Consider the following 26,092-nt stretch of genomic DNA (forward strand, 5'->3'; position numbering starts at 1 on the left):
GAGCAAGAGCTATTCTGTTTCTGACTCGAATAAATCTTCCGGTGATACCTGGCTAAGATGCGATGAACAACAGTAATTCCTAAAGCCTACTGCAGACCGCTGCATCTGCCCCCAGACCATCACGAGCAAGCACGGCCGGAGCACCCAAGTGAGAAGCAAACGCACTGAGGGTCTGCGCGCTACCGCTGCCTACGTGTATAAAACCCCGCCTTGGAGAGCTTCCTCTCTCCCTCCACCTTCTCCTCTCCACCCACAACTTACCTCATCTATCTAAGCTTTTGCACTTCCCCTTCTTCGATACAATCTCCCACTCTTCCAACTGGCAGCGCGGCCTCTAAAAGTACTCTTGCAGCTCTTGCGGCACGCCGGTACCATCCAGTACGGCTTGCACTGCTTTACAGCTCACGGCCGCTGAGCTCCAGGTGACACCCTCCCTCCAACATCAGACCGCCTATTGCAGCAGAGCAAGCTCGTTATCATTGGCGAGCTCATCTACGCGCAAGCTCTCGTCTGCCATAGAGACCGCCTTCTCGTCGCCAGCCTTGGGCGCAGCTCAAAGCCCAGACTAGCTCAGGTAAGTGCATCAGCCCCTCTACTCCAGACAGCGGCTCCCATTAGCCTGCAGTCGCTCACCTCTCCTTCTACTCCTCTCGCTGTCCTTTACAGGCTCCGAGTACACGACGACTCCTCTCGTCCGAGCGTGTCGGTGGCACCAACCGCTCCTTCCCTCTTCCACCTACCCCGCTTCTCTTTGATAACTCACACTGACTTCAGCCCCCAGAGTCACATACAGATCTCGCGAGATCACTGCAACAACAAGCGGGAGCCGGCTTGACTCAGACCAGCTCCTGTTCCAGACACTCATTGACATCTACCGGCAAATCTGTATAACGGCAGCTCTGTTCAACACTGACTTGAGACGGCAAGAGTATACTGCTCAAACCGCAAGACTCTGTAAGTCTACCTCACAAATGAGAACCTCGCCGTGCTACATACACGCTGCGACGCTGTGGTTTCTCAACCCGCGCCAATCAACGGCCAATATTGTACGGGCGTGTGCATTGTGCATATGACGTCTCTCACTACACCTTTACCTTAGCACGTCGTGAGTTCCTAGCGCGTTTCGGCTGCTATAGCTTCAGTGTCTATATTCGTAGGCTAACTTTTCGTCTTCATAGGTGAACATTACTTAGCGACATAGAACTAGGTAGCCTTTACCTTTTACTAACATCTACTTATCATTCGCCGAAACGGACATAGCGTGTGGCCTATACCTCTCACAGTGAATAGGGTGTGGGCGTAAATAGAGACCATTCCTACTGATCGCAAGAACAACAAGGTATGCGTTTTTCGCCTTCACTTCAGGTCTTTGTCACACTCTAATCTGGTCAGACTGATCAACAAGATGGCGTCCAATCCTTATAAGACCAATCTAACCGTCGGCGGTTCTCCGTTTGACAAGTCGAAACTGCAGATGCGTCGGCCAACTCCAGACAGTGACGTGCTGGCTTCGAGTGACGATGATCACGAGATCGTCGCGCCTCCCCCGACCCGTCCCACAGGCGCTCCGTTTGCAACTGCACGCCGTCCTTCATGGATGGCACAGGACCTACCAAATCGCAAGAACTCTCTGCCGTCGGTCTCATTGGGATCGCAGCCGACGACGCCGGTCCTCTCATTGGATGGCCCCTCCAGAGCTCCGACTGTTTGGAATACAAACAGCTTTACCGTTGCTTCCTCATCCAATCGCATGAAAGAGGTCCTGCCCTCGCCTACGTCTGCACAAGGCCCCGGTGACAAGTTGTTCGGTGCTGCGCCATCTTCAGAGACTGACGATACTGTGGGGTTCCTCCTCAATCAGCACACCGTCCGCAAATCTGTCCGATCCCAATCCTATAGTGTCGGCCAGGGTGACATTGGCAATCCTGCCTCACATTTGCGGTCAGCTCTCCGCCACCGTCCTTCGAAACCAAGCCTGCTTGCAGGCACAGAATCAGCCGTCGGCCTAGGCCAGTTACGCGAGGACGACAACGACGAGGTTGACTCATCCAACGGCTCCCAGCACGGTATTCCTCTGCCCTCGGACTATTGGCAGCAAGAAGCGCGCGGACAGACGAAACCCATGGTTACCAAGCAGGTCACCATCATTGCCCCACCAACCCGCAGGCTCTCTCACAGCATGCGAAGCATGACGCAGAACGATGTCGACGACGTTGCTGAGGCGAGTTTCGACAACCGCATGATACCGCTCATGCGTCGCTACAGCGAGCATGTTGGCACGCTGGCGCAGGCAGACGAGCTGGCACAGAGCAGCGAACCCCATGGCTGGGCTAGCCCTGTCCCGCGCTTCAACACAGATGCTTTGAGCCGTCGCCACTCCATCGCGCACTACGGCTCCAACCTCTCGTCGAACTTCTCCCAGCCTACTCTTAGCCACACACAAGAGGAGGAAGAAGAAGAAGCATCCCCTCTCGACACCGTTCTCCCGGTTCTTCCTCCCGCCCAGAATGACCCGAAGTGGAACACGCTCGACTACTTCAGTGGCTACGGACCTGCCGCTCGTACGATCAACTCCTCGGCCATCTCAGCCGCCCATCCGGCGCCGGCCATAACCCACCCACCTCCTCCACCTAACGCGTACGCTAATCCCACGGGCTACGGTCGGCCGGGTCGACGCATTTACCTCGTTCAGTTCAAGTGTTCGCGCTCGGACATCTACTTTCTCTATGAGAATACGGGCCTGGAGGTTCGCGTCGGCGACCTTGTCATCGTCGAAGGTGACCGTGGTCACGACCTCGGACAAGTCACTCACGCAGACGTGACAATGGATGAGGCCAAGCGCTTAAAGAACGAGGCGAATGAGGATCATTTCCGGTGGTTGGTCATGTTCTCGCAATACTCCGTTGCAGGCGCGTCCACCAAGAACGCAATGCTTGGGGCTTTGTTCCGCGCGCATGAGGTCCCGAAGAGTGGCAACCGTCCCCAACTCACTGGGATGGGCGTTCAGCAAGACCCCGAGAACAAGCCGCGTATGATCCGTCGGCTGGCACAGACCCATGAGATCCTACAGCTTCGCGACAAGGAGGGCGAAGAGGCTCGCGCCAAGCGTATGGCTACCGACAAAGCTTTGGACCACAACCTTCCCATGGAGATACTCGACGCGGAGTTTCAATGGGATCATCACAAAATCTCGTTCTTCTATTACGCCGAGTCATATGTTGACTTCAAAATCTTGGTCACGGATCTCTTCAAACATTACAAGATCCGCATCTGGATGTCGGCGGTCAATCCAGCCTCTGTGGTGAACCCAGCGGGTATGCAGATCAAGCCTCCGTCTGCCATTGGTCCCGGGGCTATCGTTCCGAACAATGCGCCCAACGCCTCTCTATCCGTCGGTCCTCTCTTCGGAAATAACTCGTACCGTCCCAACGAGCAGTACGGTAGGTGCATTCTCTGACCTGAAGACATTTGCCATCTAACACTATCTCTCAGGAAACCGTGGCCGCCCCACCAACCCGCAAGGTACCTTCGACAGCCAGAACTACGGCCCTTTCTCGCACCAGCTGTCTGGTTTCCCGGTACAGAACCCGTACCAGATGCAGCAATGGGGCCAGCAGTATCTGAGTGCGGATATGTTCAACCGCTACGACCCCAATGCCGCCGCAAACCGCAGCCCTATGAACATAGGCGCTTGGTACCCACCCTCTACCTACTCTACCTCTCCGGCATTCAACAACGCGTCGAGCAATACATCTTTCCGTGGCGGTTACTCCGCTACTTCTGGCAGTAACCCCTATGCTGCGTCGAACGCTGTGGCTGCTAGCGCCTATAGCACCACCTTCAACGCGCAGGCCGGCTATTCCTCTTCTGCAGCGACTGGAGCTGCTCCTTTCGTTGGCTTCGATCCTGATGTGATGGCTGCAATGGCAAGCCTTAACTTTTCCGGAGCAAACAATGCTGCTGGCAACAGTAACAACGGTGCTGGTAAAAGTGGTGCCAATGCTGGTGTGAACAGCGATTCCAACACCCAGTAGTCTGGGCACTTGAAGTCTCTTCATAGCTGTGTGTTTCCCCTTCTTTCTTTGTTTTTCTTTACTTTTTCTTTCTTTATTGTTTAATGAATGCGATGTGGACTGATTCTGGCATCATCAGTGCTGAGGCACCGGTTTGAAGGTGGTTTATCTCTGTCTGCTGATCTGGCATGTGGAAGAATGACTCAGGCTTTGGGCCTAGCTGGCATTTGCGTGTGTTTTCTTGTTATCTTTCCCTTCTCTATGGTGTGTAGTGTGGAAGACAGGAAACTCTCTTCTTCATGCATGCTGGGATGGGGAAGCAAAAATGGTTTTGCTTTTCATAGTAAAAAAAAATGACGTTATGTCGCCATTTATGTGCTTCTGATCTGTGATATGCTGGTGTCCTAACGAGTGATCTATGATGGGGTGGTCTAGGCTGTTCCTTGACGGGGTGTCCGGGTATGACTCGAGCAAGGCATTGATGGATGTGAGGAAAAAGGTTTACGTGTCAAACTGGGCTGCGTTTCGACGTAATGCGGGACTCGTAAAGCTCATCCTGGGTCAACACAGGGTGGGTATGCAGCAGGTTTCCAGCAGACTGTCGATTTCTGGCGCACGAGCGATAGTTCATGAAGTGCTGCCAGTCATGAATTTTGTGTGATAGTGTGGCTTGTAATCACTGGGCTGAAACGTGACGAGGTACCCAAATTTGATTTGAGTGAGGGATTACTGGGTACGGGGAGGGATTTTGGTACATAAGTCTGGTCTAAGTTCTGTGCAAGTCGACCCTTCAAGGTCAGCCTAGATCAACACAGAGGCTTTTGCAGCAAGAGTGTTCTTGGAAACCTTACTAGTTTCTGGCCTGTGAAATTTCGGGACTGACGAACTCGCTATCTCGTGGCTGGCATGTGATAGTGTATCCTGGTATGACTTGAGAGGGTTACAGCGCACCCGTAGAAGCTTGCTTTGAGTGTCATGCTGGGCTAAGATCTTGGAAGAGTCGAGTGTTGTAAAAAGTAGCTTGGGTCGACTTGATGGGGCTAAGAGGTTGAGGTTTCAGGGTATTCTGTGAACATCGGTTGCTGCAATTCTAGGATCGCATGGCTCCCTTGTGTGATCAGAAGCATACGTTAAACTGTGGTGCTTTGTAGAAAGGAGGACATATCTTCGTCTAATCATCATGTATTTTCGGGTTCTGGGTGCGGAAAGTGCAGCTTGGCTTCACATGCGTATAGTTCGACTTGGAAGAGTCGTGGAATGATCTGAAAGACCCTGGCGTTTCTATATGTTGATGTATGCTTGCAACGCCCTGAGAATGGATGGTGTATAGTGGAGCCTAACGTGACTCGCAGGGACTGTAGGGTAGATGGTCCGAGGGGTTTTCGTGTGCTACCGCGCTAACAGAAATCCTAGACTGAGAGGAGAGTGATAGTGTGTGTGTGGTTTGCTGTGAGTTCGGGTGCTAGAATATACATCCTGAGATAACACGCATGGCGTTTGTATTTGGACTTTTACAAACAGTGGCCAGCATTGACGAGAAGAGTGGCACTCTGATTGGAAAGTGGATGTCATTGTTTTTCAGCGACGCCATGATTTCGATCAATCCATTATGTAGCCTGAGTCAACCGGTGGTGAGTACAGCCCAGAAGGTACTGAGAAGCTTTGGCGACCTCTGGGATGCTGCCCCAGTGCAGATAACCATGAGAAGGTAAGTCTCTGAGCTTGTCGCCTACAAATGTCTGGAATTCGACTTGACCGGGTGAATGGCAGAAGTTTCTAATGTGTGCAAGTGTGTATAGACGAGGACGTCGGGTGTCGGGCACTGTATTGTATACACAGGTTCAACCTAAAGGATGAATGGCTGAAACAAAGGTGCAACAATCTTGCGATCCTGGATTTTCAAAATGCATCTAGGTTGCAGCCCTACTACGCCAGTGATGGTGCACAGTTGGTCAAAAAGAATTACGGGGAGAATGGACGATGTATCTCGAACCATGATCAGAGCCTTTAGGATAGCGGCCAAGAGGCATTACACATGATGGACGATGCGCGTGGCATAGATCCGACTTTGAGACTATGAAGTGAGGTATGACAGACTTTGCATCGAGGGGAAGGAGAATGGATTTCGTTGACGAAAAGACTGATCAGGGATCACATGTGTGAGGTCGCGCAACTAAGGTCAAAAGGGGTTTCCCGTAGTGGCACAGTGCAATTTGAGACTGTTGGGCGGCTTTTTTCTTCTCGAGGGGGTCGATACACATGACGTGCCTTCCTCCTCTGTCTGGCAACGACCCGGACCCGCCGTATGGACTCGGCCCGCTCACAACGGCATTGCACCCCTTCCTAACTTCGATGCTCCAACAAGAGCATAGCCAGCAGTGCATCCAACTCGGCGAGCAGTATGCAGCGTGGACGCAAAACGAAGCGCGCGGCAGACCAGGAGGAAGCGGTCACAGGAAGCCAGCATGTGAACCGCAAGCGCCTAGGAGGGTACACAGGCTGACAGCAACAGGCAAGTACAAGCAATGGTTTCGCTCTTGGCGAAGCCAAAGGGAGACGAGAAGGAAATTCAGCAGTTTCGGAAGAAGGTCGCAGACGACAGGCGCACCATGAACGCGTTGCTTCAACAGCGACTTCAGCGAGCGTGGGTCTACACAGTCCCAGCAGTTGATCGGGATCAAAGCTAAAGGCTTCATCATTGCAGTGAGAAAGCCAATGCCTGCCGTCAAAACGAGATGTCCGCCCTGATCACCGAAGCGCTCACAAAGCCCAACAAGTCCACTTCGCACGAGTCCATGACCTTTGCAAACACAAAGATTGCCGGTAACGTTATCTACCATTCGGTGGGCAAGGTAGACGCAGCATGCCGGAGCATGCTATCTGAGTACGACGCTCTAGAGGCGATTATTGACAGACTAGCGGGGGACAACAAGAACGAAGTGTTGGAGAAGTGGATGAAAGACGTTGAGGAAACCGAGAGGCTCCTCAGGCTGGGTCATAAGACGGCAGTGAGACATGTCAAGAGGGTCCTGGGTGCTGAGACCAAAGGTGATGATACTGAAGGCGAGGGGACATTGTTTGATGACACAGAGGGAGGGGAGAAAGGAATAGGCGTGCACAAAGAGCTGAGCCTGGAGCTGCTGGAAGGATTGAGATACGCAGAGAGGGGCGTTAAGCGGATGGTCAAAGGTCTCCCCAAGACCGAGCCTTGAGAACGAAGCTCTGCAAAGGAGGGTGGCGATACAAAGACGACATAAGGTGATCGTTCATGTAGGGGAGGAACTGCCGCGATGGGCTTATAACAAACATGCAGCCGTGCCCTCTCGCAACCAGATATATGCAAATTCAAGATTACAACAACTCCATACTCTGCAGTTGAGCTTTGGGTCCTTCGTGCTGTACATTACGAATCGCTAGCTCCTTCCTGGCGCCCGCCGACGGATCCCTGTCGCGCCATGCTTACTAAGCTCACACACAACGATTTTGCGCTTCGCTTCGCTCGACGAACTTCAATCGACACTTCCACCCCGCCGACCTACTAACACACAGCACAATCAGCCAAGATGGGTGCCCTCAAGTATGTCGAGGAGCTTCAAAAGAAGAAGCAGTCGGACATGATGCGCTTCTTGATGCGCGTTCGCGTACGTTTTGGACAATTGCCGTTTGTGAAGGAATTTCGCTAACATTTGACAGTGCTGGGAGGTATGAACTACTATTTCTTTGAGACCTTCGGGCCTCAATTGATGTTGCTCGTTGAACATAGCTGAGAGTGCATCAATAGCTTCGCCAACTCAAGGTCATCCACCGTGCCAGCCGCCCGTCGCGCCCCGACAAGGCCCGCCGTCTCGGTTACAAGGCCAAGCAGGGCTACGTTATCTACCGCATCCGCGTCCGCCGTGGAGGTCGCAAGAGGCCCGTTCCCAAGTATGTACAACCAGAGACTGCAAATGCAAATTACACGGACAATTGCTAACAAAGTTTTCCAGGGGTGCCACCTATGGTATGTCAACCATTGACTGAAGCTGAAGACGCTTCTCTAATATTACAACAGGCAAGCCCACCAACCAGGGTGTGAACCAGCTCAAGTACCAGCGCTCCCTCAAGTCGACCGCTGAGGAGCGTGTCGGCCGCCGCTGCGCCAACTTGCGCGTCCTGAACTCCTACTGGATCAACCAGGACTCGACCTACAAGTACTACGAAGTCATCCTTGTCGACCCCTCTCACAAGGCCATCCGCCGTGATGCCCGCATCAACTGGATCGTTAACCCCGTCCACAAGCACCGCGAGAGCCGTGGTCTCACCGCGACCGGCAAGAAGAGCCGTGGTTTGGGCAAAGGACACGGATACCACAAGACCACTGCCGGCAGGAGGAAGACCTGGAAGAGGCACAACACCCTCTCCCTCTGGCGCTACCGGTAAACGCGTGGGCGCTCTTGCGTTCCTGGTGGGAAACATGGTCAATCTTTTCGAGCGATTGGGTTGGCGTGCATGGAAAAGCTGTTCAGGCTCTATAGTTATTTTGATCTGACCCGACCGGGACAGACAGGATGTCAAAATGAATTCAAACGAGTTCACGATTTTCGATACCCTACAATGAAGTATCATTGTGCTTTCTCAGTGACAGTGCCCCTCATCTGCAATGTATCTCTGTGCAGTCAGCCTCAACAGTGCAGATCGTATCCGGATCAATAGCGCTGACCGGTTATGGCTCCATGGGTGCTGGACATGGTTAATGAACGACGTCAGTGCACTTTGTTTTGCTGGCAACGAGAAGTCCCTCCACCAAAGGCAGCGCACCCGATAACGCATGCAGAGCGGTATCAGGCACTTTTTCGATATAGCCTTGCAAAGACGGTGCGTTTAGTGTCCGCTACTGGACTGCTGGGATACGCCTGAAGGCTTCCTCGCCGACGGTTCGCTGAGCTCGGCCCCGCCAAAAACACGGCAGCTCGACACCAGGCCAACGAACAACTGACCACCTTCCGAGGCCTACAACGCCAACCTTTCGCTCTCTGAAACCATCCGACATGCGCTACTCGTGATACGTAATCGCCGCTTGAATCTAGAGGCTAGGTTTATCTACACACGATGTGCGAGCACGCGCACGGGTCGTCATCTGAGTGACTTCGCCTCGCAACGCCTAAACAAAACAGTGAACAGCAAGCCAGGTTCCAAGAGAGCCACCACGCCTGCCTGCTACAGCCACAAACTAAACAACGCTCATTTAGAGCCACCGCACACATCTCAAACCCCTCGGCTGCCGTCCCTTCACCATGGCGAAGATAGATGCGACACGCAACTACTATGCGGACCTGAGCATTCCTGCAACCGCTAGCGACAACGATATCCGCAAATCGTTTCGCAAGCTCGCCCTCGAGTGCCATCCCGATCGGCATCCCGGCCAAGAGCAGGAGTGGGTTGCGAAATTCCAGCAGATCCAGGCTGCGCACGAGGTTTTGAGCGACCCGCATCAACGGGCAAAGTACGATGCAGAACGAAAGAAGTTTAGGAACCTGAACATACCGCCATACCACCCTCCGAACACGCCCCGAAGCCGCCCTCCTCCACCCCCGCAATACCTACACGAGTACGCCAAATGGTGGGCAGTACTATCGTCCTCCTCCGCCCAGACCTCAGCCTCAGCCTGGTCCGCAACGACCTGCGCCGCAGCACCATAACACCTACACGAATGGCGCAGATCGGTTTGCGGGTAACAACTTCAAGAACTTCAGGACTCCACCTACCGCAAAGAAGCCTGAACCTGCGAATGTATTTACGGCATGGCAGAAGATGAAGCAACCGCGGCCGGAGCAGCCGAGACCAAATTCCACGAATGCGAACAATCCGAACGGTACACCCTTCGGTCGTAATCAGAGTACGCGGATGCCCTCTTCTAGCAAGAAAGGTTTTGATCCTAGCTCCGCCGGAGATGAAGGCCAGGCGCGCTCGGCATACCGCTCCAACTATGAGCGACCGAAGGCGTCTCCCCTAGACGAAGATATTGCAGAGGACGTGCCCTTCTCTGAGGGTAATCGCGTACGAACTCCGTACTTCTCGACAAAGTCAGGAGAGCGGACGTCGATGTTTGGAGAGGGCGTGGGCAGATCCGCCAGTGTTCGCAACTCACCTACCCATCGGCCGGGCTCATCTGCCGATCCAGGGTCTTACTCGGATTCAGGACATCGACAGCGGACTTCATATAGCGGCCCTCCAAAGGAAAACCCGTTTCCTCACATGTATGTCTCAAGCAGTGACGAGGAAGACGAAGCTTCGGCATTCAGTAAAGGCAGGAAGCACCGTGGTCCACCTCCGCCCAAAGAGTCGCCGCAGCAGCGACCGAACTCCAAGATTTTCGGAACGCCACAGCAGAATCCACAGCAGGGCAATGGCACTTCTCCAAACCCGTTTAAGAGCAAGAGCGAGGAAAGCATCAACATGAAGTTTTCACCTGGACAATGGAGCGGTAAGTTCGAAGGAAAGCCGGATTACTTCGCCCCACAAAAAGGTGGCACGAGCAGAGGGCGTGTGTCGCCTTCTCGAGGCAGGTCCACTCAACGACCGGCAGCGGAGAAACGAACTTTTGCAGGTCAATCACAACCGCCTCCACCTGCATCCCCCTTCTCCCAGTTTTCACAGATGCCCCCTCCTCCGCCAGGACCGCCGCCACAGCTGAACACGCAGACAGCATTTCCTAGCGGAAGTAACTCTGCACCTCATACTGCTAAGTTCGCACCAGACGTCTGGACCGAGACTTTTAAAGAGCCAAGCTGGGCCTACCCAACGCCATCGCAGCCCAAGGAAACCTCGCCTCGGCGTGGTTCTGCTGCTACCAAGCGACCCAATCCCGCTCGCAAGGGATCGGTTGTTCCTGACAGTATGTCCAATACTGAAGGCCAGTCTGAGCGGAAGCCGAAATATCAAGCTTTTACCGAAGATGATGGTGCTGGTGATGCTATGGATGTTGACGAAGATAGCCCTTCGATAGGGAAGCCAAAGCCTGTCCCGGCATTTGCGTCTGCAGCGAGCTCATCCAAAGCGAAGACTTCTGGAACAGGTACGGTGCCGAACGGCACCGCTGCCACTTCTTCTACTGCTCCCACTGACAAGGCTGTTGATCCAGGTCTCAACGGTCTGGCTGGTTTGGGTAACGTGGAGCCATTCCTTCCTGCTACAAACCGTGGAATGGGCCTAGATGAGCTGAAGGATACCTTGCCTTTCAAATCTGGCGCTTCCCAAAATCATCCTACCAAGCCCAACACGGCCCAGAAGTTGAAGTACCCTGAGGTACCTGTGGCGCCATTTGTCCCACCGAAACTCGACCCGGCCTCCATGAACGACTACTTCAGCCGCATGGAGAGCTACGTGCGACAGTACAGGAAATGGAACCAGAACATGATGAGTCACTTCGCTGCGCGCGAGGAAGAGCTCAACGATTTGGAGGATCGCTTCATACACCAACGAGGCGAAACCACCAACAGAATCGGCTTTCCAGGTTATCTGGCTAGGATGAAGGAAGACGAAACTGTGATGGAGACATGGAAAGTTGGTCAGGAGATGCACATGATGGCTATGATGAAGTGTCAAGACGTCCGCAACAAGACGATGAAACAGTACTTACCATCTGGCTAAGTGGCTGATTCAAGATTGTGTGGCGAGTTTACGTACTAAAGTCGTGTAGAACTGTTCAAGAGAAGGATCGTCTTGCAACGAAGGGCAGCTCCCCGCCATTGCATGCGTGGAAGAATGCTTTTGGAAGGCCGTATGGAACGGGTGGCGCTGCCAGTCCTGGTATAGCTTCTGGGGCTAAGAGACGGGCGTCGAGAGTAATGCCAGAAGCAGACGCGTTGGGTGATGCAGGAAGCGATGGTATAGCTGTACCAAAACCGGTGCCTCTCGTACCTTCATGGCTGGGGACAAAGCAGAGAAGGCTCTCTTTGGAATATTTTTGCATCTGAGATTTTTGCTTGGGAGCGTGCACTTGCAAGATACCCCTTGGAACGAGCGTTCAGCAATAAAACGGAGTTGTTGGAGCATTTGCGTCGAAGGTACGTTATTACCGTAGTGGAGGCAGTAGGGCAGGAATCTGGAAGACAGCGGCACCGAAAGAGCCCGACCGCTGAGACATGTGTCAACATTCGGTGTTTATCACAGTGTTGCAAATGTCACCTGTCACACCCAGCCAAATGTTTCGTGAAACGTGTGCGCCTCATCCCCACATGTGCAAAGTTGGTCAGAATCTGCACGTGCAGGAGCATCGGCCGCATTTCATTGCGAGTGAAAAGCTTCCAGAGCTTGAAAACGAAACAATGCTATCTTCGTTTCAAACAGCTGCCACGCGTCGTCAAATTAAGCCGCGAAAGCAAGGTGGAGCGGGTGGAGCTGCAGATCCTAGGGCGCCCTTGGGTCGCTACTCTACACCGACGGCGCCGTCGACGGCGAGGCTGAGCGAGCGAATACGCACATGCTTACCAATACTCTGTGTGTCACGATGCGTTGCATGCCAGAATCCATCTTGTCCTCCAGGCAGGCGTCAAGGCATCAACAGCGCCATGTTTTTCGTAAAGCAAGACATGGGGAAGATGGCGCAGAGACGTGAGATGCGCCCGAGACACCCTCGCAGCAGATCAGAGGCGCACGAGCTTGCGAGGCTCCATCGGCAGGGGCCACCGATGCCGTGTCCGCGTACCGCAAGAACGGGCGTCCCTGTGCTGGACCCTTTTGTGGACCGACCATCCAAAGGGCTGACGCAACAAGGTCGAGGAATGCGCGGGCTTGAGCTGGAGAGGGCACCTTCACGCGTTCTCCGGTCTTCTTATCTTTTCTCCTTCACACTCGTGCTGTGCGGGAGCTGTGTTGTTTGCACATTGGACTCGCTATACGTTTTGGAAGCAAAGGTTGCTAGTGAAGAGCTTAGGTTGGGTACCCGCAATCGAACAGCAGGGTCGCACACCAAGACTTGGGGGCGCTACCTCCAAGTGCGAACCGAGTACGTCGAGGGAAAGACAGGTCTCGTGAAGGTGAACGGTGGCTTGAGGTTGACCTAGTCGTGGTGTTTGGGTGGATTTCCCGTTCTTTCCCTTCTCAGTCTCGTCGCGCTCCTTCACTTCTACCGGCACTCTTGAAACTTCTTCCTCCTCGAAAGGGCGGCGCAGACGGTAGCATGGCACGCATGCACTTGGAAGCTCCGTGGTCTCCGCTGTCTTCGCCACACGAGCAGCTGCGACCTGGTAATGCGGCAATACAATGGGCGTGTGGAAGAAGAGGGAGGGTCGCGATTTTGTCGGCGTTGCTGTTTACAGTAGTGCTATTGATGGCGGGTGCGAGGCAGAAAGAGGTGAGTGGACCTTCTTCGAGCTTCACGTATACCCAAGTGCTAACCGGACGCCCAGACGCTTTCCTCTTCTTACCAAACCATATCATCAAACCTCGATCAGTTTTCGACCTGGCGACCGCATCTCCCGCATCTCCCTTCATCAATACCGACATCTCTCCGTAAGCTCTCAAGCACTGCGCTCCAACTCGAGAATGGCACGATATCTCACGTCCCGGGCAACCTTCGCAAGTCGTCGCCGAACTTCCATCTCCTTCTATCGTCTCTTGAACACGATGCCGATTTCTGCAAGACCACCATGTCTGCTATGATCATGAACTACCCGCCCCCGACCATCGTTAGTCCGCTCGTGGATCCCGAAAAGAAGTCGGATTGGGAGAAAGAAAAGCTGAAGGGCGTGCTGGCATATCTTGAGGACAGGAAGGTGGTCAAGGATAATGATTTGGTCATGCTAGTCGATGGGAGAGAGACCTGGTTTCAGCTGCCAAGCGAGCTTATGATCAGGCAGTATATGAATGTGGTGGCAGATGCGAATCGGAGGGTTCAGAAGGAGTATGGCAAGGTTTTCTCTCAGACCATTGTGTTTGGGGCGAAGAAGACTTGTGAAGGAGATGACGTAGCTTGTAGACATATGCCATCGTCTATCCTGCCGCGTGACGTATATCGTACCGGCGAGGGTATGAAGGAGACCGAAGAGCTCGTGCCGGCGAAATACCTGGATGCGGAGACATTGATGGGGCCAGTCAATGATTTGCGGGTACTGTTTCAAACGGCGCTGTTGGTGCTTGAGCAAGGAAAAAGCCAATACCGGACTGTGCAGTCCGTCATGAAGACCCTTTTCGGAGAGCAGATGCTGGCGAGACACATCTATAAGAAAGAGAACAGGCCCGCCGCGTTGAAGATGTATGACCACGTTTCTGGAGCACTGTTGGGTTCCAAGGAACAGGGAAAGACAAGCAATGTCATACTCCAGGGGGATCGCCAGTACGAGTTTTCTATTGGCCTGGACTACACGCATGCACTATTCCAACCGTTGATTGAATGCGCTGAAGGCGAACTTCTTACCACCAAGCGCAGCAATGATACTGAACCCACGCAAAAACATTATCCACAGATGTCACACATCTCCTCTGACCTGCCCTCAGCTTTCGTCAACGCAACCGGTCCTTTCTGGAGACCCGACGATTCCAGCCACGACCCCTCTCCCAACGACAAGTCAGCTTACATTGACAAGCTAGAATACAAGTACGGGCTCGACAAGCTCCCTCGCCGTGACACATCATGGACAAACATATCACTGATCCAGAACACGTACACTGGCGCTGTCCCTGCAACATTCCGCACAAATCACCGCACTCTCTCGCCCGGAAGCGAGCAGAACCAATCCCGTGTTACAAACCTTGCTGAGACGCAGCCCTATAACGTAGACGTAGCCTGGACATCTCTCTGGTACGCCGGCTACGAGCGCGCTCTCCTCCGCCGCTACTTCCGCACCCCGCAGTCACCCATGGGCTACCACACCGCAGCCATCGGAGGCGACCTTCTCTGGGACCAACGCGGCGGTCGCGGCGGTGTGTGGACCGCCGACTCTGGACTGTGGCTCCCATGGGGTGAAGTCGACGGGGTGTGCGGAACTTACGAAGTTATTAATAACGTCTTTGGGGATAAGAAAGGAGTGTGGTTTCACGAAGATGAAGATGGCGGCGGGAAGAAGGGCAGGGAGCAAGAAGAGGAGGAGCTCAGGAAGCAAGAAGAGGAGGAGAGGAAGAAGGATGAGGAGTGGATCCAGAAGGTGGAGGAGGATAGATTGAAGAAGGAAAGGCAGGAGAGGGAACAGAGGGAAAGGGATCAAAGAGAAAGGGATCAAAGAGAAAGGGAGAGGCTGGATAAGGAGAGACTTGAGAAGGAACAGAAGGCGAAGGAAGAGGCCGATAGACAGGCAGCGGAAGATGCAGCAGCTACTGCCGCTGCTTCTATAGTCGTTAGAGAGCTGGCAAATATCGGCATGGAGAATGCTGCGCCGGACTTTGCGAAGGCACAAGGAGGACAGCGGAGGAGACGAGGATGATTGGGTGTGTAGAAAGCTGCTCGCTCGGTATCTCAGTTTTTATGTTCACATATGGCGTTTTCCTTCCTTCGGTGGCGATATCCAAGGGGAACTGAAACGGAGTATTTGTTTGCAGCTCGGGAGAAGGTGTTCCTGAATAGATTTAGCAGTGTCAGTGACTATTCATTTTCCGTTCTCCTGGCAGCGTTCACAGTGTTGCCGTGTAGATCTAGATCCATTCTGGACTTTAAGAACAATTGGATCTTGTATTAGCGTGGGTTTTCAAAGTCGCGATTCATGTGATGACAACTTCCAGCTTTCCAATGGCACTGTTTCCCAACGTGTTACCTTACTGCGTATTCCCACCATGTCGCGGCTTGGATCAAAACCTGACGTCAAGCTTGATTCGATGTGCGAAACTCATCAGGAACTAGGGAAAACAACGACCAAATCAAGAAGCAACCAAAAAAGTACTGGTACTGCCGTTTCTATCTATTCAAGCATTCATCGATTACAGAAGATTGTGTGACTCCGTGATGAAGTGGCATGATCCAGAAACACGAATCACACTCCGCGAACCCCCATAAGAATTTTCGTACTTTCCATCCACTCTCTACGGTCCGTGGCCGGATTCTTCTTGAAGAGCACCCACATACTCTTCGGCGTTGTAAAGCTATCGAGACGAAAATAGGTACGTACCTCGGCGCTACGCCAGCCAGTCGGGTGTCGTGCGAACCAATCAGACGCGGCAGCTCCGGACCACGTCAATGCGGCGGCAAGTGGAACGGCGAGCATGCAACTTACACCTGGGCGTGAAACTATCTTTAAGCGCTCGTAGGTAAGGATTCGATGACGACTTGCCGGCTAACCGGTTGCTATCAGCGAAATAGTGGACCATAGCCGCCAGCTCGCACCGTGCTCGATGTTGATTAGCAGGACGCCGACCAACGTGTCTGAACATACTATAGACCAGGGAAATTGCAGGATGAGAGCTGCCCTCAATCAGTAGGAATCGCGAGATAAACTGTACTCGTGATGGTAAAAAAAGTGTGAAAGCGACATCGATACTGCTCGGCTAGGCAACACTGCCCGGCTAGGCAAAGGTGGCTGTTTTGTGTGCTGGTTCGCTGCAAGCCATGTCAACATCGCAAGGTTGTGGTATTACGCGCGCATATTATCGATCCCGCTCTGACTGATTCTGGGATGACCATTTACGCCGGGGTATAAGAGTTCGTTCACCCCCGAAGTTCGAACGTCAAGGGGACCGGATCCACTCCAACAACATTCTTTCAACGTCTATTCTTCTGCCTCCAGGCTGTGCCTGTTTTTGAAATAATCGGTGCTGTGCATCTTCACAACTTAAAAAAATCAAAACACAAAATTTACTACATACTCCATTAATCACCACCAAATACCGACAGCATGCACGCCAGTCTAATCTTGCTCGCCACTTCGCTCGCGGCTTCGGTCGTCGGTGCACCTGTTCCCACCGTGTTCCCGTTCGAGAGCCCCGCGCCATTGATGGTTCGAGATGCGGACCCGGAAGCCATCTCACCTGTCCTCGAAAACTTGAAGCGCCAAATTCTCGAACGGCTAGACACCATCGTCCAAAGATCCATCCCCGACGATCTATCTGATGCGAACGAGAAACGCCGACTTGCTTCCGGCATGATCCCACCTGGGCTGAATACCCGAAGCGATGCCGAAGACGAGGACATTAACGACGAGGATGAGTTAGAGAAGCGCCGGACCTACGACGGGAAAGGTGTGAACAAGCGCGATTATGTCACCGAGTACGTTGCTTTAGAGACGGAAGAGGAATGAAGAGCGAACTCTGCGAAGATGGATAGATAGGCTTTCTGTATCTCCTCAAATCATCGTTCTTTACCTCTTCTCGACATCCAGGCGTGTAAGGAATGCTTCACTGAGGCCGATTTATCAAGTATTTACGCTCTCGATAAGAAATCCCCCTGCCGTTCATGTTTCTGAGTGGTGTGCGCCTTGACTACTGGTGAGATAGCTTTGAGGTACGGCACAGGCCACCACAGGGTAGTCCAGCTGTCAATTAGTTAACTGACCCAGTGTTTGAATGGTGCAATATGTAATCCCTTCCAAGTGTTATGAAAGAATTGTGAAATGTGAAATGTGAAATAATGATTGAAGTCCTCTGCTAATGAAAAGTTCCAATGAATGCCATCGTTCTCAATCTCAGGGAATCAATGACGATAGATAGGGACAACACCAATGCATGATAAGACCGTAAGAAACTCTAGGCTGCTACAGGTACGACAGCACGATGTGGTCCATAGTTGATATCACCTGTATGGGGTACTGAGGCACAATGCTTTACCCTTCATGGGGCGACCCTTAAACCTCACTAAAGTCAAGATCTGTCTATGGCATGAATTATAGCACGTCAACTAACTATTACCGCTGCATGCCCACAATATATAGAGACATTTTCTTGCGCTCCTTGGCTCCCTATATCCATCCTGGTGGCGGCTTCTGCTTCCGTACGATTGGTGACAGCACATGTCCTGAAACTCGCCAACCCTTCGTAGGAAGCATCCTGACATTCAGTTCTTTCGCCTTGGATCGTGGTGTACCGTGCCCTTGCGAGTCTGTGATCTTCCGCTGCATTTCGTCGGGTAGTCCGTAGAGAAGCGTCGCAATAGCCGAATTTTTCCAAACGCCAACGCGATCCTTCTCCATTGACGTACGTATCACAGTTCCCGCTAGGAAGACCAAAGTCAACCCAAGCAGTCCGACAGGCAGAGTGAGCCACACCCAGCGAACCTCTATGTATGTCTCCTCGTTGAATGATTGTCCGAAGGTCGTGTCATTGGCTGCCTGCCGCATGATGTTCGTCATTACTGTTGCGAGCCTTTCCATTCGATATGTGACGTTGTTCGGTGCAGACCATGGATTTTCCGGGAATTCCCGCAACCAGGGATTTTCGTCCCAAAACATGAACTTCATGTATTGCTGGGAAGCGTTGTTGGCGAGTGTCGCGAACGATGGTAGATAGTCATCGAAAATGGAGAGGATATTGAAAGCAGTCTGATTGGACATCCCGTAACTGGAAGTGTTGCCCTGGCCCTCAAGGGCATGCGGATTAACGGTGATGTCCTGTAAGTATTGCACTTTTGCAACTTCATCCGTAGAGTTAGAGTCAGGTTTAATAAAGGTCCACGGGAATGGACCCGTAGTCGTGTTGATGAAGCGATCTTGGATAATCTCGGTATACGTAGCCTCATTATACGTAGACTTGATCGTCTTGACGCACCATGACAAAACGCACTCCAACGCCCGTGGCTTCTGATGGTGGAAGATACTCTTCAAGACACTCTCCTGGTCTTGTCCTTCTGTAGTCGACACAACCACGAAATTGATGAGTGGGTTCCGGACATGCCTGAAGTTGATGGAGCCGCCAAATAGAGGTTTTCTGTTCACGTTGCCGATGAGGGGCAAGAGACGCGTTGTCAAAATCTCACCAGAGGATCGGTTAGTAAACGGATCCACTTGGTAACCTAGCATGAGCATCGGATTCTCGCTGCTTGCATTGAAAAACCACCCACACATGGTTCCGTTATCGTACGGAATATACTGGGTCGAATTTTGTACCCAATCCAATTTTGTAGGAAGGCAGCCAAAATCCAGCATATCGACCACATCTGCACACTCGTTACAGACGCCAAGCGTCTCATAGGGCTCCCAAGTACAATCGCTGGTTGAGCAAGATAGAGGTATTTCTGTCTGTGTTCCGTTCCCAACTTGGTACTGTGGGACCCCAAAATCGAGGAAGGATTGATCGATTACGGCCTTCATGTCCAAATCTGGGTTCATGACCTCTTGTCCTGCTGAAAAAGTCCTTGCAGTATCTTGCTCATAGCGCACGGCTCTGGGAATGGAGCTGTTCTGTACTTGAAGCACCGTTCGCTGGGGATAGCGCACCACTTGCTGAAAAAAAGGATCCATTGCCATCACAAATATTGTTAATGCCGCACCAAGGGCTGCAAGTGTTGTGCCTTTCGTACGAACGAGAAGCATGACAGATCCCCAAGGACCTCGAGATGCATTGTCGAATAATTCGAAATCCCACATCTTCTTTGAACGTCCTTGAAACCAGCTCCATTTCAGTTGTCCAAGCGCTTCGGAAACTGGGAGCATAAGCGAAGCCGAGGCGATTCTTGAAAGGGTAGCGATGTAGGCGTTCAGTGTGATGTTCATAGGCCAACGGCCCGGCAACGGTTTGTTTTGCAGGAAGAACAATAATATGATTATTGCGCACATACACAGAGCACTCAGTAGCCAGCTGATGATCTCCAGAAGCCAGCGCTTCACAACGTTGCTGGAAGCGCTGTATTTCCAAAGCTTTTGCTCGATGCCCTCTGCAAGGTTTGGTGTTGAACTCTTCCTGATGGGCTCGCCTTTCTCGGCTTTAGCGAGGTGCTCGCCTCCTGGCGATCGTATCGGACTCGGATCCAGATGGAATGGGGCATCTGCTATGCCAAGTCCCAAATTGCTCTTCTTCGTGCGCTCAGTTTCGTCCACTGGTGTGTTTGGGATTGACGACCCGCTGGTAAAACTTCTCCGCCCTGCGTCGTCTTCATGTATCGTCGTTACTGGTGAAAGAGGGGAAAATGTTACTCGACGGGCTCGCACGCGTGCTCTGCCCTGCTCATTGGATTGAACGTCGAACCGGAGTGCAGGACGAGGAGGCTGAGGCCGATACCAGCGACGTGGCGTTTCCAGGCGAAGGACCGGCACGGCTAGGTTCCGTGAGGAAGCAGCGGGCGAAGCGGGCGAGTCATAGGAGGGAGGAGCTGCTAGGTGTCCTGAGGAAGATGCGGGTGAGGCAGTTGAACGGTAGGAAGGGGGTGCCGGTGAGGCTGTAGTGATACAGTGGATGGGGTGATCTTTCGAATTGAGACCACAGGTTGGGCAGATCTGCTCACGTTTGTTGCCGGTGTCGAGGTATATTGGGATTTGTGGATCGCGGGTCCAAAATGGGGATATAGGGAGTTTGGACATCGTCGAAGGGAAAAAATGAAACGAGACAAGAAGATGGAGAGTGAGATTAAGCAGAGCGCCAGATCAATGACACTACTGCATAGACAGTATGCCTTTGATAATGATCGAGCGGAAGGCGACTGGAGTCCAACTTTGGGCGAAAGCGGGAAAGGTAGGGCTTGTAGGAAATAGACGGTTGTCAATCGCGTGTCAAGGCATGAGGCAAATCGGATACAAATTACTTGACCTATGCTTGCCGATCTTCACAAAATATAATTGCCGCTCGGAGCCTCCAGTCGTCGTGAAGCCTACGCGCAGAATTTGGTCTACGCCTCAATCCTACATGTTAGGTGAACCGGGTGAAAAGTACAACGTGAACAGCGGGAGATGCAGGAAGTTGAGCTTAGCTTCCTGTCGATGCGCTAGAGACCATGCAGCCCAATGGAGGCCCTGTATAAGCGCTGGGATGGATTGCTTTGTTTGAGGACACGTGCAGGCGCCGGTGGCTCAAACCACCACTGCGGCGTGGCATGTAGATCTGATACGGAAAGGCAACCCGTCTGTTCCTAACGAAGCGGCGCAGGCAAAAATTGCCGCTGAAAAGGTACAAGATATGATGCGACGAAGTGGACTGTTGAGCGATTGGCGGTGATTGCTCGTCGTCGCCGCGGGAGATTTACGCGCCGGGTTTGTGTGGGAATTCCATTGATTGGCCAAACATGCGCGCTCGTCGCAAAATCTAGAGGTAGGAGACCAACATCGCCATCGATGGTCAATAATACGTAATACGTTTCGATGTTGTTGATGGCTGGACTGAAAGCCTGCATCGACGAAGCTCAGAGGAACGATAAAGTGATGGACATCTATCCCTTCGCTGCAGCCATGACCGCTCCATTAAGTTTGTCCGACCGACGTAAGTTGTAGGCGACTATTCCGTTAAGCATGCATCCTTGATCTAGTCATCAGCGCGTAGATGCCGGCCTTTCGACATTGATCCGGATGCAGTTGCAAGTTTCTGCGACCGATCGGGTCCACAAAAGGGCTGCATGCTTCCCCAGCCGCCGACTTGTTGCAACTCCCGGGATCTCTACCGCAGGCATCTCTGATACGCAATTGTTTAGTAGATCATACGCAAAACATCACTTGGCATCAACAAGAAAATATGAACTGAGGTGGATTTGACAATTGTCCCATTCATCTTGGTCATCAGACCTGATTCGTTCAACAAAAAAAGATACATCGCATAAGACCCGCAGGCGGCTCCGCCTCAAAATCAGAATCATATCGCTCTTCGCACTTCCAAAACTTCAATGGGCATGGAATGCCGAGCAAGACACGCAACAAAAGACCTTTCAACTCCCAAAGTAACGCCTCGAATAAGTTGTGCTCCGCAGCACTCAAGAAGAGAATTTTTAGAACACTTTACGTTCGGTTGGTGATGTGTTTTTTTTTCGCCGCTTTCTGTTTTCTCGTCCCGACAACGCGCCTCCGACGGGATCATAAAAGTGCGGAGATGAGAAGGAAAAAACCCAGTCGTAGCGAAACATCCGCGTGATTGTCATGCGAAATGATCGTAGCCAGTCTCGTGGTCCCACGTCAAAGAGAAAGACTACCAAGCCGTAAGATTAAGCCGGGGAATTTGTAGCATGGCACAGCGGCCACATCGAGAGGAGGAAGTTGTAGCGGCTCTCGAATCGATCGATGTGGGGCTTGGCTGCTGCTAATAACACCCATCCATATATGTCGTGTCCTGTGAGTAAATAGGTGAAACATTGCGAGGACTGCGTAGACTCGTCCTCGTTTCATCAATGCTAAAGCCCGTTGTGATGTTGTATCATCTAGCCTTCTGACAGACTCAAACGTACCCATGGGATTGTCGGATGGGAGTACATTAATGAGGGAAAGTAGGCAGATGTGTGGTGGGCTTCGGTTCGGGGTCGTTTGCGCTATGTACCGTCTTTGTTCGTTGTTGTTCCATTTGTTGTTCCATTTGTTGTTCCATTTGTTGTTCCATTTGTTGTTCCATTTGTTGTTCCATTTGTTGTTCCATTAATTATCGTTTTCAACACCATATGCGCGCGGTCAACGCATGGTAGTATCATGGTTCGAGGTGGGTGTGGCAATTCGTTTCATCGTAAATTGCGAGCGACTTCTCAGGTTCAGTCCGCCTACGATATTGCGGTTCCAAAGCAATTTTTTGTTCGACTCGGTGTGGACCCTGTATTGCAGTCCCATCTGATGAACGTTGCTAGATGTTGATAGCCAGCATTCGCGCCCGCTGTCACTGACAGGATTCTGTATTATTGGTTTCTGAACGATTAGACGAAGCCGGTTATTGCGAGCTGGTAGTCTTGTAGCTGCCCACCAAGTATTGTCGCGTTAAGGCCTTCTGTGATTCTAGAATCTTCGGTACACACATTGTGGCTGCTATACAGTTATACACATAAACCGCTTCCCAATCCGTAGACAATAGCATCTTTTTACTACCTGACTCTGAAAGCACCCTCGACGGTTCCAAATGAGCCTCAAATTCGGTGTGGGCTCACTAAGTCTGGCCGCGCCTACTCCGAGGTAGGTATTCTGTTCCGCAATACCAGACCCTATGAGTGATGCTGTGTCTAGCTACTTTCATAAGATTATAGCGGAACGTCCATGCCGGGTCGGCATTTGGGGGTGGGAGGTAGGGAGGGGATGACTTTGGCGGATGGGTCAGAGCCAAAGTTGGAGGGTGTTGCGGTGAGCTGAAGAGTTGTTCAAGGGTTTATGTGTAACGAGAGAAGTTATCCGTCTCGTTTAAGGTGAATGTAACGGTCGAAAGTGCTTAGAAAGCGCGAAATGCCGAATCGGTGGGCCGGAGATGGAATGCGAACGATGGAATGATTGTGATGATGGCAGAGCTTGTTATATATTTGGAGCGCTGAGTGGATGTCGAATCATGTACAGGCCAGCGATGGTTCAAGCTTGGCAGTAGGGTAACAGATGATGTTGGCGGAGTTGTCCTCGTGGACTTAACACAAGGCACGTATGGAAGCAAGCCCAAAAGATGGGCTTTCTTTAGCGGATGGTGTATAGCAGCAGCTGTTATCGTAGGTTCGAGCCGGCTGACTCTAGTGGCCTAGCATGCAAGCTTCTTCATTGTGGGGCATCGAGACAGACCAGGTCAGATGCAATAGGTTCGGCAGTCAAGGGAGGTGACAGTTCGAGTGGACTGCTGCCGCCAAGTACAGATAGCGACGTGAACAGAACCTCAATATCATCGAAAGAGGTGGCCACTATGAAAAGTTGTACGAGCGCTGGGGTACTTCGTCCCAATATTCTGCGTTTCGATATGGAGACGGAGTGTCCAGCTTGGCGAGGTTGCGGGCACGATCCCCGTAGACGTAATTCGTCTGCGGATGGCCATAGGCATTCAGTGAGGTAAGTGGGTAGCGATCTTCTCTAAAAGACGTCTGCGGAGCGAACGGTACGGGCGGTTGGTGAGTGTAACGTCGAAAGCGAGCAGTAGATGAGTGTGAGTGCCACGAAGGCTCATGGCAGGACGCCGATGGCGAGAAAGGTTGTCGCGTATACGGCGGTAAGCGAGTAGCGGAAGGGTTTGAATAACACGCAGGCTCACCGCGGGAAACTTCAGGAGCAGCGAAGTTTGCTCCGTGTACATGTTGCTTGTTCAATGGAGATCGCAAAGATGAAAACCCTGAAGCAACGGTTGTGAGCATAGCTAACGAGCCTTGATCGTTGTTAGCGGTCTGTGGCGACCAGTGGCTCTCATGTTGCGTGGGCTCAGGGGGTTGCGTTGGCCTGATGCAACCCCGGGCTGCAGCAACACCATGTGCGGCTGAAACCACCGCATTGCAAACGAAGTTCAGGACTCCGGGAGTGCGGTTCAAACAAGCTTGTCCAGTTGGGATCAAAATATTGTAATAAAGTCCCAGGAGCAGTAGACCCAAGAGTGTCCAAAGAAGCTGATACCACGACATGTTCCTGTGAACATGGTTGGGTAAGTCGACACCTTCAGTAGTATCATTCATCGCAATTGAAGGAGTACGCTTCGTCGTTTGCGTCTGGGGTTTCGTCCCGCTCTTCGCTTTGAGCTCTTCTATAGTTTTACGGCGAGCAACACGCCGGGCTTCGGTGTTGGTGTTTTGGTTGTGAATAATGCCAGGGGAAAGAAGGACCTCGTCAGGTACATATGTGTGGGCCCGATCATCCTCCAAGATACCTTGGATTTGAGGGAACCCAGTTGCGACAGGGACCGGCGTTTGTTTTAGGACATCTACGGCTGAGTTCACGTTGTCCAGTGGGTCCAGTCCGACAGACCGGATCGTGTAGAAATGTAAAGAGTCAGTGGACTCACGGGTGACTGCCTGGTGTCCCTCGTTTGCGCTTCCAACGTCAGATAGGTTCGTCCCGATGACGGCTGGCTCGTGATTCGGCACCTGGATGTCGACATCTTCTTTGATAGCTTGCGTCCGCTCCTGCTGCTGCGAAGATACTGGAACATCGCCAACGGAAAAACGATTCTTAGCGAGGGAAGTCAGGGAAGCGGTAGAGGGGCCAGGAGTGCTCGTCGAAGAGCCCTGCTTCTCCATGTTCATAAGTGCGCGTACAGCATGGTATTCCACCGAGAAGTCTGCACTGGAAACATCATTTTTAGAGTTCCGTGAGGTCTGTGGGTGGTATTCGAGGAAACTGGCTTCTCGACCGCCCGCTTGGAAAACGAGTCGATAGCCGCCGTCATGGAGCGGCTCCTTGTCATAGAGCACCGAGGGAAGTTTATCCTTCCTGCGATCCGCGTTCCTACGTCCAACACGCCGTGAAGTACGGGAAGATCCAACAGGGATTGTATGTCGTTCCTCTTGCAGCACAGGAATAGTAGTACCCCGATCATTTGCAGCAGGTAGAGGGACTTCAATCTTCCCATCTCTAGCAGAAGAACCTTGAGAATCATGGGGAGTATCGATATTGACGTTCGTGAGCGCCGTGCGGGGAGACAGTGCGGCACTCAAACCTGACGCGAAAGTAGTACGGACGTTCTGGCCAGATGCGATGCCTGCAGAGGGTTCAGGCACGTCTAGGGTACTGTACGTGGCATGCGTCGTATTCAGTGGCGCGCCTTGTCCAGGTGAACAACCGAATGTGAACGGTGAGTCCTGCATCGCGGCACTGGCAAGATCGCGAGGTTGACGAGCGAAGTCGGATAGATGTCGAGGCTCCGTTTGAGCAAGTGGTGGCAGCAATAGATTGACGCAACAATGAAGGTCGATTTGAGGTGGGGTATGGTACGAGTGAGGTGAATGCGCTCGAGGCGCAAGGGTCGCGGATTGGTGAAAGTGACTTGCCTTCTGCGCAGTCTGGATGGACGGCAAGAACGAAGGCGCGCAGGTGACGGGCACAATATAATCGTGCGCCTCTGAAGAGAAAATCGTAAAGGGCTGTCTGCCGCGGGGGCACCGGGTGTTTACGCAGATGCGTTGGAGTTGATCTCGCTGTGTGAACAGCGGGGTTGAGCGTCTGCGTGTGCGGTGCGGAGCATGTTCTGCTGCGAGGGCGGCGTATCTTTGTCGCTCGCAGCGAAGGCGCCAAGCATCCTGAAGCCTAGCGCAGCGCATGTGCCAAGAGGGTGAAGTTCGACAACCCACGTGACGCGCTGCGCGGCCGCGGTCGTTATCAGCTATCCCAAACATGTGC

General features: G+C 52.5%; 8 protein-coding genes across 8 annotated transcripts; 6 read left to right on the top strand and 2 right to left on the bottom strand.

The window, feature by feature from the left end:
• Positions 1-1,069: 1,069 nt before the first annotated feature.
• N0V89_001172 (uncharacterized protein) lies at positions 1,070-4,034 on the top strand (the record flags this gene model as incomplete). Its single annotated transcript, XM_056209986.1, has 3 exons — positions 1,070-1,074; positions 1,393-3,440; positions 3,493-4,034. 3 exons carry the CDS (start codon positions 1,070-1,072, stop codon positions 4,032-4,034), a joined length of 2,595 nt encoding a protein of 864 aa, XP_056076808.1.
• Positions 4,035-6,538: 2,504 nt separating this feature from the next.
• Positions 6,539-7,225, top strand: N0V89_001173 (uncharacterized protein; the record flags this gene model as incomplete). The annotated part of the gene is made up of 2 exons (XM_056209987.1): positions 6,539-6,657; positions 6,718-7,225. 2 exons carry the CDS (start codon positions 6,539-6,541, stop codon positions 7,223-7,225), a joined length of 627 nt encoding a protein of 208 aa, XP_056076809.1.
• Positions 7,226-7,576: 351 nt separating this feature from the next.
• rpl15 (60S ribosomal protein L15) lies at positions 7,577-8,432 on the top strand (the record flags this gene model as incomplete). The annotated part of the gene is made up of 5 exons (XM_056209988.1): positions 7,577-7,654; positions 7,707-7,715; positions 7,795-7,937; positions 8,000-8,013; positions 8,065-8,432. 5 exons carry the CDS (start codon positions 7,577-7,579, stop codon positions 8,430-8,432), a joined length of 612 nt encoding a protein of 203 aa, XP_056076810.1.
• Positions 8,433-9,286: 854 nt separating this feature from the next.
• N0V89_001175 (uncharacterized protein) lies at positions 9,287-11,642 on the top strand (the record flags this gene model as incomplete). The annotated part of the gene is made up of 2 exons (XM_056209989.1): positions 9,287-9,619; positions 9,684-11,642. The coding sequence occupies 2 exons, from the start codon at positions 9,287-9,289 to the stop codon at positions 11,640-11,642; spliced, it is 2,292 nt and encodes a 763-aa protein (XP_056076811.1).
• A 1,614-nt stretch (positions 11,643-13,256) lies between these two features.
• Positions 13,257-15,412, top strand: N0V89_001176 (uncharacterized protein; the record flags this gene model as incomplete). Its single annotated transcript, XM_056209990.1, has 2 exons — positions 13,257-13,373; positions 13,403-15,412. The coding sequence occupies 2 exons, from the start codon at positions 13,257-13,259 to the stop codon at positions 15,410-15,412; spliced, it is 2,127 nt and encodes a 708-aa protein (XP_056076812.1).
• A 1,500-nt stretch (positions 15,413-16,912) lies between these two features.
• On the top strand, positions 16,913-17,215 carry N0V89_001177 (uncharacterized protein; the record flags this gene model as incomplete). Its single annotated transcript, XM_056209991.1, has 1 exon — positions 16,913-17,215. The coding sequence occupies one exon, from the start codon at positions 16,913-16,915 to the stop codon at positions 17,213-17,215; it is 303 nt and encodes a 100-aa protein (XP_056076813.1).
• Positions 17,216-17,872: 657 nt separating this feature from the next.
• N0V89_001178 (uncharacterized protein) lies at positions 17,873-18,973 on the bottom strand (the record flags this gene model as incomplete). The annotated part of the gene is made up of 1 exon (XM_056209992.1): positions 17,873-18,973. One exon carries the CDS (start codon positions 18,971-18,973, stop codon positions 17,873-17,875), a length of 1,101 nt encoding a protein of 366 aa, XP_056076814.1.
• A 4,703-nt stretch (positions 18,974-23,676) lies between these two features.
• N0V89_001179 (uncharacterized protein) lies at positions 23,677-25,560 on the bottom strand (the record flags this gene model as incomplete). The annotated part of the gene is made up of 1 exon (XM_056209993.1): positions 23,677-25,560. The coding sequence occupies one exon, from the start codon at positions 25,558-25,560 to the stop codon at positions 23,677-23,679; it is 1,884 nt and encodes a 627-aa protein (XP_056076815.1).
• Positions 25,561-26,092: the final 532 nt, after the last annotated feature.

Source organism: Didymosphaeria variabile (assembly GCF_027946475.1).
Source record: "Didymosphaeria variabile strain IMI 356815 chromosome Unknown scaffold_1, whole genome shotgun sequence".
Taxonomy (NCBI): Eukaryota; Fungi; Ascomycota; class Dothideomycetes; order Pleosporales; family Didymosphaeriaceae; genus Didymosphaeria; species Didymosphaeria variabile.